Source organism: Saimiri boliviensis, chromosome 2 (genome assembly GCF_048565385.1).
Source record: "Saimiri boliviensis isolate mSaiBol1 chromosome 2, mSaiBol1.pri, whole genome shotgun sequence".
In the NCBI taxonomy this organism is placed as follows: Eukaryota; Metazoa; Chordata; class Mammalia; order Primates; family Cebidae; genus Saimiri; species Saimiri boliviensis.
Window position 1 is genome coordinate 14930330 of NC_133450.1, and position 12437 is coordinate 14942766.

The following is a 12437-nucleotide window of genomic DNA, read 5'->3' on the forward strand; positions in this document are numbered from 1 at the left end:
GGGCATGATGTCCTCAACATCTGGATGCTAAAACTTCTGACCACAGTCAAATCAAAAAGAGACAGAATGTATCAGACCAGCCACCTGATGGATTTTCGGGCTCTGCAGCCACTATAGAATGCTGCTCAGAGACCCCACAGACCCCAGGGCAGGGAGCCCTTGCTGTGTGCCAGGCACTATGTCTCATGCTCTGCAGACATTGTCTTAATTATCCTCAAATGGCTTCCTGAAGCAGGGTTCGTTATTTTCTCCAACAAGTGCCTTGTTCAAGGCAACACAAGGCCATGGAGCTGAGATGCAAATATAGAACCAGCCAACAGCCAAACCTGTGTTCTTCCCATTATGCCAGGTTGTCTCTCTAAGAAAACTGTACAGTGACAGAGACATAGAAATATGAAGAGAGGATGAGCGAAAGAGCGTAGAAAGAGGAAGCCAATCACAGGTCACTTTGGCATTCTAAAAGGTGGAAATAGAGACAAAAAAAAAAAAAAAAAAAAAAAAAAAAAGTAGAAGCACTATTTGAAGAGAATGGCTGAGAGTTTTCAGAACTGCATCCATGCATTCACAGACACAGAAAGGACAGAAATCTTACCTGGACGCATTAGAGTGAAACTGAAGGGTACCAAGACAAAGCAGTCAGAGAAAAGACAAGACAAATACCTACAAAAGAACAATAATAAGATCCACAACATATTTCTCAAAACAACAATGGAAGCCAGTATCCAGTGGAATTTTATCTTCAAAGAGCTGAGGAAAAATAAAAAATAAACCCATAATTGTGTGCCCAGAAAAAATATATCTCAAGAATGAGGCCAGGCATGGTGGCTCTTGCCTGTAGTCCCAGCACTTTGGGAGGTTGAGGCGAGTGAATCACTTGAGGTCAGGAGTTCAAGACCACCCTGGCCAACATGGTAAAACCCTGTCTCTACTAAATAAACAAAAATTAGCCAAGTGTGGTGGTGCATACAGGTAATCCCAGCTACTTGGGAGGCTGAGGCGAGAGGATCATTTGAACCTGGGGGGCAGAGGTTGCCGTGAGCCGAGATCACGCCATTGCACTCTAGCCTGCATAACAGAGTGAGACCCTGTCTGAAAAAAAAGGCAAAAGATTTAAGAAAAACAAAAAAGAACAATTAAGAACAAAAAACCCAAAACATTGATATAGATAGAGTTTACCTCCAATAGACCATCATTAACAGACCTTCTAAAAGATGTGCTTCTGAATTCAAGAAATGAACTCTGAAGGGAGGCCTGAAAGCAAGAAGTAATAGAAGCAAAGAAACCAGTAAATATTAAGCAAATAATATAAACATTTTTCTGCCTAAAAATGTGATGATGGTCGGGCAGAGTGGATCATGCCTGTAATCGCAGTATTTTGGGAGGCCAAGATGGGTGGATCACTTGACACTAGGAGTTTGAGACCAGCCTGGCCAACATGGTGTAACCCCATCTCTACTAAAAATACAAAAAATTGGCCGGGTGGCTCAAGCCTGTAATCCCAGCACTTTGGGAGGCTGAGGCGGGTGGATTACGAGGTCAAGAGATCGAGACCATCCTGGTCAACATGGTGAAACCCCGTCTCTACTAAAGGTGCAAAAAATTAGCTGGGCATGGTGGCGCGTGCCTGTAATCGCAGCTGCTCAGGAGGCTGAGGCAGGAGAATTGCCCGAACCCAGGAAGCGGAGGTTGCGGTGAGCCGAGATTGCGCCATTGCACTCCAGCCTGGGTAACAAGAGCAAAACTCCGTCTCAAAAAAAAAAAAAAAAAAAAAAGCAAAATTAACCAGGCATGGCAGTGCGTGCCTGTAGTCCCAGCTACTCTGGAGGCTGAGGCAGGAGAATTGCTTGAACCTGGGAGGCAGAAATTGCGAAGAGCCAAGGTAGTGCCACTGCACTCCAGCCTGGATGACAGTGAGACTCTGTCTCAAAAAAACAAAACAAAATAATAGGATGGGTGCTGTGGCTCACACCTATAATCTCAGCACTTTGGGAGGCCAAGGCAGGTGGATCACCTGAGGTCAGGAGTTCAAGACCAGCCTGGCCAACACGGTGAAGCCCCATATCTACTAAAAATACAAAAATTAGCTGGATGTGGTGCTAGGTGCCTGTAATCCCAGCTACTTGGGAGGCTGAGGCAGGAGAATCATTTGAACCCAGGAGGCAGACCTTGCAGTAAGCCAAGATCATGCCATTGCACTCCATCCTGGGCAAAAAGAGTGAAACTCTGTCTCAAAAAAAAAATAGAAATAAAAACAAATAAATTATTAGAAAAATGACCAGTTTGGATGGCACAGCAATGTCACCTTGCTATGAGTCTCTAAATGCATAGTCCAAATTTCTGTGCCTATCTTGTTGAACCGGTGACAGTGTTTGGTCTGCAGACCAAACTTCAGATATCATTAACCTAAAGAAAGTCTTTCATGTGCACAGTAGGAAACACATGCAAAAAAAAGTCCATAGCAATTGTTCCAATAATTTTTTTTTTTTTTAGAAGAAATTTCACACTGTCACCCAGGCTGGAGTGCAGTGGTGCCATCTCTGCTCACTGCAACCTCTGCCTCCCAGGTGAAAGTGATTCTTCTGCCTCAGCCTCCCTCCAGAGTACCTAGGACTACAGGCACGCACCACCATGCCTGGCTTATTTTTGTATTTTTAGTAGAGACGGGGTTTCTCCATGTTGGTCAGGCTGGTCTCGAACTCCTGACCTCAGGTGATCCACGAGCCTTGGTCTCCCAAAGTGCTGTGATTACAGGCGTGAGCCACCATGCCCAGCAGTTACAATAATTTTAAAACATGGAAACCATTTACACGAACTCTGAGAGGAGAATGACTAAAAAATGATAAACATTCACACAATGGATTACTATATAGCAGTGAAAATATAAAAAGTATAAATGATTATTCAGTGAAACACTAGAAGCATAAATGTTGAGTGAAAAAAATAAAGTGACTATAAATCAAATGCTGTATGACAGCATTTTTTTTTTAAAGACAGAGTCTTGCTCTTGTTACCCAGGTTGAGGTGCAATGGCACGATCTCAGCTCACTGCAACCTCTGTCTCCAGGGTTCAAGCAATTCTCCTGCCTCAGCCTCCCAAGTAGCTGCGATTACATGTGCCTGCCACCACGTCTGGCTAATTTTTGTATTTTTAAATAGAGACAGTGTTTCACCATGTTGGCCAGGCTGGTCTCGAACTGACCTGATTCGCCTCCATCACCCTCCCAAAGTGCTGGGATTACAGGCCTGAGCCACCATGCCCTATCTTAAGACGGCATTTTTATAAAGCTAAAACATCAGCAAAACATGGAGAGTAGTTCCCTGTGTCTTGAAGTAGAGGGAGGCAAGAGGACAGGAGGGCAGACATAGGCTGTGGATGCAATAGTTTTGATACTGTTTTAGATAAACTCACACTTTCCCACTGTCTGCCTTTTCTATTTGCACTTGTACGGGCTCAGTCCTTCCTCCTTCTCAAGCTACTGCCCTCTCTTTTGCCTCCATGATCGCCAAGCTTTTAGAAAGTATCATCTACAATCTTACTTCCACTTCCTTGTATTTCCTTTGGGAGGCCAAGAAGGGCGGATCACCTGAGGTCGGGAGTTCGAGACCAGCCTGACCAACATGGAGAAACCCGTCTCTACTAATACCAAATTAGCTGGGCATGGTGGTACGTGCCTGTGATCCCAACTACTCAGGAAGTTGAGGCAGGAGAATCACTTGAACCCAGGAGGCAGATCTTGCAGTGAGCCAAGATCCTGCCATTGCACTCCAGCCTGGACAGAAAGAGTGAAACTCCGTCTTAAAAAATAAAAATAAAAACTAATAAATTATTAGAAAAATGACCACAGTTGGGGTGTCACAGCAATGTCACATTGCTATAAGGCAAAGTCCAAATTTCTGTGCCTAACTTGTTGGACAATCTTGGCTCACTGCAACCTCCATTTCCCAGGTTCAAGCGATTCTCCTGCCTCAGCCTCCCAAGTAGCTGGGATTATAGGCAACCACCACCATGCCCAGCCAATTTTTTTTTTTGTATTCTTAGTAGAGACAGGGTTTTGCCATGTTGGCCAGGCTGGTCTTGAACTCTTGGCCTCAAGTCATCAGCCCGCCTCAGCCTCCCAAAGTGCTGGGATTACAGGTGTGAGTCACCGTGCCCAGCCTGTACCTTCTTGACATTCTGTGCACTGCGGTGGCTATGAAATTCAACATTCACTTTCTAAGGATTATCTGCTTGATTTCTGGGGAGGATTTGGTCCTCCTCTCTCTTCGGCAGAGCCTTCTCTCCTAGACTCTGCACCCTCTCCTGGTCATCACATCATCGGCTCAGCTGCTACTCCTTCCTGTACATGGATGGCTCCAAACGTGATGGCTCTTGCCCTGGAACCTGTCCCTGGACATCTTCCCGTGGCTGCCCCTTAAGCTCATTGTCCCAGAGGACCCCAAGGATTTACCTCCTCATCAGGTGGGAGGTACCCTCTTTCAGACCAGACTCAGAGGAAAGTGGAGTCCCTCTCTGCCTTCTTTTTCACCATTTTCCAGCACTGACATGACTGGTCTTTACCAGAGAGTTCTAAAGCAGACCTCATAGCCGAGGCCCTATTTCTCCTTTTGCACCTTCATTTCCCCACCCTTCTCTTCCTTTCTCAGGTATTCTGTGTACTTTTCTCCTTCCTCTCTCTCAAGACCTGTTTGTAAAAGGTTTTTACCAGGATAACAGACAACAATTTTCTTAGTTCTGTTGGGTTGCTTTAATGAAATACCTTAAAGTGAGTCATTTATAAACAACAGAAGTTCATTGTTCATAGTTCTGGAGGATGGGAAGTCCAAGGTCAAGGTGCCAGCAGAGTTGGAACCTGATGAGAGTTTACCCTGTTTCATAGATGGTGCCTTCTTGCTAAGTCATCAAATGACCAAAGGGGCAAACAAGCCCTCTCAGGCCTCTTTTTCTTTTTCTTTCTCTCTCTCTCTCTCCTTTTTTTTTTTTTCAAATGGGGTCTCACTCTGTCACCCAGGCTGGAGTGTAGTGGTGCAGTTATGGCTCACTACAGCTTCAACCTCCCAGGCTCAAGCAGTCCTCCTACCTCAGCCTCTTCCCGAGTACCTTAGACTACAGGCATGTGCCACCATGCCCAGCTAATTTTTAAAAATTTTTTGTGGAGATGGGGTCTCTCTGTGTTGCCCAGGCTGGTCTCCAACTCCTGGGCTCCAGCAATCCTCCCCCCTCAGCCTCCCAAAGTGCTGGGATTACAGGTGTGAGCCACCACACCCAGCCCTCAGGCCTCTTTATGAGGGTACGGTCTGCTTGTGAGGTTTCCATTCTCATGACCTAGTCACCTCCTAAAGACTCTACTTCTTCATACTATTACATTGGGGATTTGCTGTCAACATATGAATTTTGGGGAAACACAAACATTTGGGCCATGGCAACTCCTTTCCTCAGAATTCTTAGATGCAGACCACCTTTATCTGCTGCTCTACTCTTCCTGGGAATTCAGGATAGAGAGAGTTAGTACCAAATTCCCTAAAATTCCTTACAACTATCTCTCCTCTCATGTTAACACTCCTGTTGACTCTTTAATATGACCTCTTTCAGCTCCAGAAATTGTGAACTACGAGCCCCTGGGTCTGGAGGCTGACATGTGGTAAGTTGGACAGGTCACCCAGGTGGCCTAGGGATCCTTCCAAGGGCAGAAGGCCTCAGATCCTGCTCCAGGTGACATCCCCTTAACCATGTAAGCCCCTTACTCCACATTCACCGTTCAGAGCCTCTGGCAGCTCCCCCAGTGTGTGAGACCTTTGACCAGGGCAGCTGGAGGGCCACTAGGCCTGGACCTGAAGCCAGTTAGCACCTGACCAGGTCAGAGCTTTGTCAGCAGTGGAGGAGCAAGAAGAGAGGCAAGGTGGAGGTGCAGGCTCACCCCCAGGCCTGCCCCAGCCAGGTTAAAAATAATAGTAACAGTAACTTGCTCAGTCAGCCAACCAAGTGGTCACTGAAAGTTCACGAATTGGGGCACTGTGCTAGGCCTGTGGATACTGCAGTGATTAGTTCTCTGCACAGATGCCACTCATTTCATTTGGATGCTTCTTTACAGTTGGCTGAGCACCTTTGTTACCTGGTTTTCTAAAATCCTGTTAACATTCCTGTGAGGTGGTTATCATTATCCTTATAAGGAGAAAGGGCTCAGAGGTGGTAAGGGACTTACCCAAATTACACAGCCTGCAAGTGCAGGATTCTGACCTTGAACTTGGGTCCTCAGACTCAGGGTTCAGAGGTCAATGACTCCAAACACATCCCAGGCTGCTGCTGAAGGGCGGGATGGAGAGGGGTGTGGAGCATGAGACAGTATCTAGGAGCTGCTGTGGGGGAGGCAAGTGACCTCGTCCCCTCAGATCCATGCAGGTGTCCCTTGCTGGTCGGGGATTGGACCCAGGCGGTGCTGACTCAACTGTTCTTTATTTTACAGGAGCATAGGCGTCATCACCTACATCCTGTGAGTATCTCTGATCCAGGGTCTCTGGCTCAGCTTAAATATGGGGGAACCAGAAGGAATGAGAGAGGGGCAGGCAGACAGACTGACATTTACTAAGTACTCACCATAATCCGGATGTGTTAAGTCTACACAGGAAGCCTGAGGCTAAGCGCTGTGAGTCCATTTCATCTATCTGACCCAGGGTCAGACATCCAGGGGTGCAGCCTGTGCTCTGCACAGCCTGTGTCTGCATTCCTACTATGGAATGCCAGGGTTCCCCTGCCCAGCCTCCCCCAGACTGAGGTGTACTGGAGAATGTCACTTTTCACTCCGACTCTCAGAACTCTTTTTTTTTTTTTTTTTTTTTTTAAGAGACGGAGTCTTGCTCTGTCACCCAGGCTGGAGTGCAGTGGCACAATCTCAGTTTACTGCAACCTCCAGATCCTGGATTCAAGCAATTCTCCTGCCTCAGCCTCCTGAGTAGGTGGGACTACAGGCATGTGCCACCATGCAGGACTAATTTTGTATTTTTAGTAGAGACGGGGTTTCACCATGTTGGTCAGGCTGGTCTCGAACTCCTGACCTCATCGTCTCCCCTCAGCCTCTCAAAGTGCTGAGATAACAGGCGTGAGCCACCATGCCCGGCCCTTCATTCAGAACTCTTGGGACAGCCCTGTGAAGCCGTTTATGCCCTCCCCAATCTTGCCTCTTCTTTCTTTCCCCGTTTTCCCTCTTTTTCCCAGATTCCCTTTTCTTCCTGTCTCTCTTCTCTTTCCTCTTTGCCTGTCCCTGAAGTATTCGGTTGCTTAGACAGAGATTTCCTGCATAGCTCCAGTGTGTGGTGAGTTACCTCTGGGGCTGGAGTCCTGTAATACTATCTCTTTCCACTTCCGTGGCCTTGGGCAGGGACTTAACCTCTGGGCTTGTTTTTCTCGTCAGAAAAATAGGAATCCCAAACTTCCCACCATGGGCATGTTGTGAAAGCTAAATAAGTAACATGTGCAAGTTTCCTAGCCCTGACGCTGGCACGTGCACAGTGGGCAAGTGAGTGTTCATTCCATCGGCCCTTCCCCACCATTTTCTCTTCACAGTCACACATGGAAAATACTATTTTAATAGCACACTGGAGTAAGAGTCAACCAGATGGGGCAGGGAGCACCAGTGCTCAGCAGCTGAGGGGCTCATTCTCTCAGTGATCCCTGTGAGCCAGGTCTCTGATTCTCCCAGCAGCAGTTGGACTAGGAGCCCTGTGTGACCTGGTGGATCCTCCTGAGCTGCAGCAGAGGATCTCAACCCTGGCTGCACAGCAGAGCTTTTAATACCCACCATGGCACAGGCCCTACCCCAGATCTATTACATCACAAGTGCTAGGGATAGGGCCTTAGTATCTGTATCTTTTAAAACTCCAGCTGAATTTCATGCAAAGAGAAGGCTGAGAACCGTCGATCTATAGTTTCAGATCGATCTATAGTTTCAGATTCAGATGTGGCTCTAGAAACTTTAATTTATTCAGGACTCTGATTTTCATATTGAAACATTAAGGAATCCCATGTAATCCCAGCAGTTTGGAAGGCTGAGGTGGGCAGATACTTGAGTTCAGGAGTTTGAGACCAGCCTGGGCAACATGACTAAACCTTATCTCTACAAAAAAAACAAAAAAAAATTAGCTGGATGTGATGTCACACATCTGTAGTCCCAGCTACGGGAGGCCGATGCAGGAGGATTGCTTGAGCCCAGAAGTTGCAGTAAGTTGTAGTCGCACCTCTGCACTCCAGCCTGGACAACAGAGCAAGACCCTGTCACACACACAAAAAAGGAATCCCAGTGTCTACTGAGCACATAGTCTTCTTGTGGCTCATTTGAATCTAACAGCTTTGTTGAGGTCTCCTCCATGGCAGACAGCATACCAGGCAGGTACCAGGATACTGACATGGGGGAGGGTCTTCCCTGCTTGCTAGTAATCCCTGTCTGTGGAAGACACCATACACCTAACTCACGCCCAGTAGGACCAAAGTCAGGCTAGAGGCGTGAACACACCTTTTTGAGACACAGATGGGGAACCACTGGTTTGCTGAATTGGTGAAGGTTTATTGAGAGAGACGGAGAAGAGCACATGATTGGTGGATTGATTTGAACTAGATTGTAAAGAATGAAGTTAATTCCTTGGGTGGAGAAGGAAGGAGGGGCTGTGCTGGCTAAGGAAACAGTGTGAGAAAAAAACGGTAAACCTTCAGTGTGGCTGAAATGTACCGAGCATGGGGAAGGACCAACTCCTACTGCCTTGCTGAGGAGTTTCGATGTGATCCTATGGAAAATGGAAGGGAAAAAGAGGGCTTTTGTGTTCTCACAATGACAGTGATAATGGCCATTAATTCCAGAGCCCTTAGTGTGGGCCAGGATTGCATGAATGCTTTTGTATGCATTCATTCTTCACAATCATGTGAGGTGGGAATTTTATTTTCTTCATTTTACAGACAAGGAAACTACATTTCAGAGGGGTTCTAGCTTCACATAGCTAATGAGTGGCTGAGCTGGGATTCAAACCCAGGATTGCAATATCAAAATTTTTCCAGTGCACCTTGCTGCCACCATGGAAAGTGGCTGTGAAGATGGGGATGCCTTTCAAGAGATATTTAGTAAATGGAACCAACCAAAAAGCTTTTGGTCAGGCAGATGTGGCAAGGGAATAGAAAGAAGGGTCCGAGGTGACTCCTGTGTTTCTAGCTTGGGTACATTTGTAAAGTTATGTCATTCATCAGGGGAGTGCTTGGAATGGGGTTTGGACACAATGAGTTTGGGGCAATGGCACGTCGGATCCAGAGACTGCTGGATCATGCCTCTACCAAGTCATCCCGTGAAGAACTGAAAGATGAGTCGGGAGATAACAGATATAGGAGTCATTATTTGTATGACATCCTTGACAAACCCTGTGGGGGAATCCCACAGATCTTTCTAGTCCCTAATGGCCCCTCTATTTCCAAACTCGTGGGCTCTGCTCAAGTTGCTGCTGTAACCCAGAAGGCCTTTCCATCTCCTTTTCTGACTGCTCACAACCTCTTTATTCTTCAAGACACAAACAATGTAAATATCTGTGCTACCATGAAGCTGCCCTGGGCCTCCCTCTTTCCTGTGCTCCCCTGTCCTTTGGCTGGCTTTCTATTATATTTTGCTTTGTCCAGCTGGGGAATCACAAACAGCCATGTCACTGTGTTTCTCTCCCCTCCGCTTTCGAGTCCCGTGAAGACAGAGTTTCTTTCTGTGAGGTGCTTAGGAGAAGCTCCATGAATGTGTATTGAATTGGACTCAGTTGAACAGGCTGCTGGTTGACTGCTCAGAGGGGGCAGGCTGTGTTGCTGGGAGCCTTCCAGCTCCATGCAGCAGTCATGGGGCAGGGTTCCCCAAGTCCGTCATCCCCATTTCCATCTACTTTCCCTTACGTGGTTTCCTCTGTTGTTTTCAGCCTAAGTGGAGCGTCCCCTTTCCTGGGAGACACAAAGCAGGAAACATTGGCAAATATCACAGCAGTGAGTTACGACTTTGATGAGGAATTCTTCAGCCAGACGAGCGAGCTGGCCAAGGACTTCATTCGGAAACTTCTGGTTAAAGAGACCCGGTAAGAGGACAGAGAAGCCACTGGTTTCTCAGGTACTGATGGCTTCCTGTCGCCTCTCTCAAAGACCTGTCAGTGTGTCCCAGCTTTGACATAGCTGTCATCTGCACTGTTGTAGTCTAATCTGGGCAGGTGCTGGGAAGTGTGGCCTAGCCAAGATGTGGCATTTGTCTTGTTTGCTCAAGTCTTTCTGCTTTCTTCTCCTGCTGAAATGTAAATAATGCGTGTTTGTGTGTGTGTGTTTGTGTGTGTGTGTGTGTGTGTGTGTGCTGGAAGTCAGCCCGGGTTTCTTTAGGGCTCATTACTTTGTAAAGTCTGTCCCAAAGGCACCTGGATTTCAGATTTGAAAAGGTTAAATGGCAGGGTTTTCAAGCCAGTTCAGGTTGGGAGTGGGAGCAGGTGGGCTTGGAGAGATCACTTCCGTGGGAGGGTGCAAGACATGCTAACTTTATCCCTTCTTCAGGGGCCAGGGTGAGCCCCATGGCAATGGGGCCAAATAGGAGGTAGGCAGGGAATTGCAGGGTGCTGGGTGCCCAGAGCATGCCTTGGATGGGACAGGAAGAAAGATCCACAGAGTAGAACACCATGTCCTCTCCATCCCACAGACTTCAGAGAGGGCCAGAATAGGGTTGTCTGGAGTGCAAGGTCCCTGATTTTCCTGTCTAAGAGCAGTGTTAGGGAGAGTCACTGACCTGGGTACAGAGCAGCGAAAGGCAGAGAAAGGATCCAGAAGGCAAACAGAAAAGCAGAGACCATGGGTTTAGCAATGGGGAGCTGGCTTTTGGAGGATTCTGGAAGCTCATTTAGCACATTTACGAATCTTCTTAGACCTTTCAGCTTTGGGACTGAAGGTATGGGTTTAGGTAACAAGGCCACTCTGTTGAGGGATCTGCCTGGACCACTTCCTTCCCCTAGAGTGCAGGATATGCAGCCAGTTCCCATTCATCTCTGTATCCTCCATTCCACTGGTTTGATGACAGTGGCCAGATAATGCCAAAATGTTGGTCTAAAGAGTAAGAACGGAGATGGTTGCTCCCAGCTTCTGTCCTGATGGATCACTATTTCTCAAACCTCTTTGCAGGAAACGGCTCACAATCCAAGAGGCTCTGAGACACCCCTGGATCACGGTAAGGGCACAGTCATGAGTTCCAATGGGCAAAGGGTCCCTGGCCTGGGTAGCCAGATGCAGAGGGTCCACTGGAGAGACCTTTGCTTGAAGGTCTGGGCACAGATGAAAGCTAGCCAGGGGCCCCAGAGGGCCTGGGCTTGTTCAAATCGGTTTATTTGCTTGCTATTTTAAGTTTGTGTCTCTCATATTCAGGTAACTTATGAAACGAAACCCTCATAAACCTCAGCTGAAATGCTTTTTCTTTGGGGCCACCTTACACATTATTATTTGTTGAAGAGTATGTCACTGTCCCTTCTCCAAGTGGAAATCAGGATTCCCCAGGTGTAGAGAGATCAGTGACAATTGAAAACCGCAATGTGACCAGGCCTCCTCCTTTCGGATTTTGGGGCTCTGAGTCAAAGATGACACTTAAATCAGCCACCCAGTTCCTCAGGCCCTGAGGAATGGGGCCTGAGACGGAGGTCTGGTGGGGAAGAGAGACAGCCACTGTTAGGGCAGTTCTTTTCCCTCTGGGGAGAGTCGGGGCAAAAAGATGGATTCCTGCCTAACTCGCCTTGCAGTCTGGCTTCCAGCTGCTGGTTTTCCAGAGGGTTTTGCGTCTGGTGTAAAGAGCACTTTGAGAGGGTGGGACTCGGCAGGATTCAGGCTAGCTATGCACACCCAGGGACGTCACCAGACATCCCCTTAACTGTTAAGTGAGAAGGCCAGCAAGGATGAAATGACCATAAGAAAGGTAGAGATAAGAGAGGGTGAGGCAGGTTGGGCACAATGGCTCATGCCTGTAATCCCAGCACTTTGGGAGGCCAAGGCAACAGGAGGATGAGAAGTTCAAGACCAACCTCAGCAACATGCCTATACCCCATCTCTCTAAAAAATAATAATCAAATAAAAAGAGAAGGTGAGGCCTGTGGAAGACAGAATAGGGAGGGCTGGAGTAGTCTGGGAGAAGGTCAGCTTCATCTGCTCAGCTTCATCTGCTCGTTGAAGGAAGGGGAAGGCCCAAGGAGCCCCAAAGGAGAGATGCTACTCAGCCCTGCTGTGTGAGCCCTGGCCTTGCACGCTCCAGCCCTGCACAGATGCCTGCAGAGTCCTGGCTGCAGCCTGCTTGTCTGTGTGAGCACCTGTTAAATGCTATGTGTGTGGAACCATCTCTAATGGCCATGGACCCCTCTGCCCTGAATGAGCATGCAGGCAGCACCCCATACTCCTCGACCTCACTTATGGTCTGTGG

The 12437-nt window shown here is 47.7% G+C and overlaps 1 protein-coding gene across 7 annotated transcripts in view; it reads left to right on the top strand.

Annotated features, from left to right (window-relative positions):
- Nucleotides 1-12437, top strand: part of DAPK2 (death associated protein kinase 2) — a 123412-nt gene that overhangs the window by 94280 nt on the left and 16695 nt on the right. For all 7 annotated transcript variants that reach the window (XM_039469256.2, XM_039469255.2, XM_039469258.2 and 4 more), the window contains 4 exons: nucleotides 5591-5639; nucleotides 6462-6488; nucleotides 9928-10080; nucleotides 11159-11204. In XM_039469256.2, the coding sequence (XP_039325190.1) occupies nucleotides 5591-5639; nucleotides 6462-6488; nucleotides 9928-10080; nucleotides 11159-11204 (275 nt within the window). The remainder of the gene's footprint in view (nucleotides 1-5590; nucleotides 5640-6461; nucleotides 6489-9927; nucleotides 10081-11158; nucleotides 11205-12437) is intronic.